The sequence below is a fragment of the Fulmarus glacialis genome, unplaced genomic scaffold, assembly GCF_000690835.1.
Source record: "Fulmarus glacialis isolate BGI_N327 unplaced genomic scaffold, ASM69083v1 scaffold6776, whole genome shotgun sequence".
NCBI lineage: Eukaryota > Metazoa > Chordata > Aves > Procellariiformes > Procellariidae > Fulmarus > Fulmarus glacialis.
In genome coordinates, this window is record NW_009216129.1 from 35,778 (window position 1) to 38,736 (window position 2,959).

Below are 2,959 nucleotides of genomic sequence, written 5' to 3' on the forward strand. Positions count from 1 at the left end.
CTAATAATAGAAATCATCCATCCCCGTCGGAATATAAGTGGATCCATGTCCTTAGAAACATTTTGCTAAGAAATCCAGCTAGAAAACTAATTTTAAATAAATCTATGCATGTCAAAAATACAGATGGCTTTTCAGGATGCTAACTTAAGCATCATTACATAAGCAGATTAGGGCTGCCTGTTGAGCCGAGACACAAGAGTAGATGGCGCTGAATCCAGTATTACACACAAACCATTCACTTCCTGATACATCTTTCATCTAAAACTTTTGTCAGCTCTCCACATTACCGAGCCTGCTAACTGTAAGCACCGCACACAGCGCAGCAGGTCTGCTGGCAGAGCATTATCCTTCTCTAAACCCCGCTCGCCAAAGCAGCAGCTGGCTAAAGCTCATTTCTACAAATGGACCAGGGAAATGTTGCATCCTTCACCCTCTTGAAATGAAAATGGAGGAAAACAGCATCATGAACCTCTCGAATATTTAAGCACAGCAGTTGTGGAATGATTTTCTGATACAGAATTATAGAATCAAAATTACCCTCGTGTTACCATTGGTAACGGTGCCTCTACCTGAATATCAACTTAGAAAGTTAATGAGCCGGCTAGAGCTATCAGCTAAAATTACCACAACAGTATGTGATCTGATGTGATTGCGGTAAACAGGGCAGATACTTCTCATTATGAGGATAGTTTGTTTTCCATAGGCATATTGCATAACAAGGCGCAGCAACTTGCCTCTCTCTGCTCTGAGCCCTCATTTCATCAGCTGGCTCTGAGAAGGCCTCCTGTTGAAAAGCAGCCAGGGGGACGGGATTTTGTTTTCCCTCCCCTGTGTGTGTGTCAGGTTTGTTGACAGATGGCTTGGCTGACTGTGCTTGACTATTATCAAGCAGCTATTACCTTTGTAAATTGAATCCCATTTGAAGATTTTCTGTAATTAAATCTGCAGTGTGTTTGCAAGGCTTATATTGTATCCCGCACGTATTCGGGAAGCGCACAAGGCAGTCAGATGGCTGATTTACACAGCCAGACAGCAGCACCCTTCAGCCACAGGGATGGGGTGCTTTTGGCAGTCTGTGCTGCCACCTAGCCAAGACCAAGTCATTGAGTTCAGCCTTGCTTTACATTTTGAAAGCTTCAACTGAAGCATATCCCCCCAGATATAAATAAAACCTCAGCCCACAGCAGACACAAGGAAATTTGCACTCTGTGCTTTGAGAATCGTACAGTCAGCAGAAGAGAGCGGCTTAAAACAGGTAGCTACATTTCCCTCAGAAATGTCTTGTACTTACGGTAGAAGACATATTCGGTGTAGCTGGACCAGACCTTGTCATCTGTGTACTGGCTGACAAAGGAAGCCGTCACTGAGGAGTTACAGGCCACCATGTGGAATCCACATTCGGACAACATGTCGAAAGCCCTCTCCAGGTGCTTGAACTTGAGATAAAACCTGGAGGTGTATCTTTCTGGAGCCCTGTCTGGGTCTCTGCTCTCATTCAAACTTTCTCCAAAGACCTCTTTGACCAGAGCAATCCTTCCACAAACCAAAATCCTTGGGACCCTCCTGAATTTGGCATCTGCTTGGCTCTCCCTGCCAATAGTGCACGACCCCCGGTACCCGATGGTAATGAATCCCCACTTCCGATCAGGCGGTAAGAGCGATGAGGGTGGGCATATTCTTGTGTCACTGCCTTGGGAGACCTCTTCATAGTCACTGTGGCAATAATCATCGGGGCTTTGCTTGTTGTCATCCGGAGTCAGGATTTTGACCAAGTCCGGGAGCTGGAAGTACTCAGCCTCCCTCTTGAGCCTTCCCTTCTCTGGGAAGTGGTCAGGCAGAACCACTTGCTTGTCCCTGAGATAGTCCAGAATATAGCGGAAAAGGAAACCATCTCTGTCGATGAAGAACCTTCCCTTGGAGTCCTTGGCCAGATCGTTGGCTGTGTCTCTCTTTGGGGTGAACATTTTCCACAGCAGGGAGTGCGGGGTGCCAACCAAGGTGGAGTGGCGAGTGAAGTAAACCTGGCCGCCCACATTTAGCTCCACTACCTCCGGGAAGGAGTGCAGCCCAGTCCCCTGCTCGCGGGGAGGAAGGTAAGTCCTGCAGTTGCCACTTAGAGCCATTGTACTTTAAAACAGAAATCAGCAGCACGAAGCAGCAGGACTATCAATCACATCAAAGTGTAGAATAAGGCTCCCAACATTAAGGAGAAACAGGGGGGAAAAGGGGAAGTGAGAAAAGAAAAATAGCCAAAAGGTTTGTTTTAAAAAAATCTGAATTGTCCGTAAGTGACAGTGTGGCTGAAATGGCTTATACCCTAAGCCATAGAGGCTGGAGAGCAATCACTTCATGAAATGCAATCACATCACTAGATCTTCCAACAAAGCCATCAAAATCAAGGTCAAGCCAAGCCTATGGTCATTCACAGGTCTGTCAAAAGGGAAAACAAAATAAGACACAAATTATTCTTTTAAGCATCACAGAAGCTGCAACAGAGAAAAGCAGATCGGTTTAGAAAGCCAAGCTAGATCTCCTGCTAAATAGGTTTATTTTTCTGCAAGTTCTACGCTTCTTTTTCACAAGTACTAATCAATGGAAGGACTACATATGACTCCACCGTGTAAAAGAAAATACATACTTCATCTTTAAAGAAACATCTAATTTAGACATGCACGAGGGAACAAGAACAGCGAGTCTTACCTTGGTTACAATTAACGCACAGCTCTTGTAAAGGAAAGCAAAATTTCAAGACACTCAGAACACACATACAGGCACACAGAGTCCAGTTAGTATGAAATCCGATCCCAGCAAGGGACAGCAAAGGCAAGAAAAGTGCTCTTAGCAACATCCGTGGAGATCTCAAGAGTTAAACCGAGTCACAGGAAAGTTAACCGTGGCGGGTGACGAGAGAAACCAATACATACAGCACGATGGGAGAGAAGAAAAAAAAAAAAACCCA

The 2,959-nt window shown here is 45.2% G+C and overlaps 1 protein-coding gene across 1 annotated transcript; it reads right to left on the minus strand.

The window, feature by feature from the left end:
* Positions 1-1,259: 1,259 nt before the first annotated feature.
* Positions 1,260-2,123, minus strand: LOC104071253 (BTB/POZ domain-containing protein KCTD16-like). Its single transcript, XM_009579174.1, has one exon. It carries the CDS (start codon positions 2,121-2,123, stop codon positions 1,260-1,262), a length of 864 nt encoding a protein of 287 aa, XP_009577469.1.
* Between the last annotated feature and the right edge of the window lie 836 nt (positions 2,124-2,959).

Bases quoted from the DNA above. Each gene is read 5' to 3' on its own strand.
- LOC104071253 (XM_009579174.1), bottom strand. From the start codon at position 2,123: ATGGCTCTAAGTGGCAACTGCAGGACTTACCTTCCTCCCCGCGAGCAG.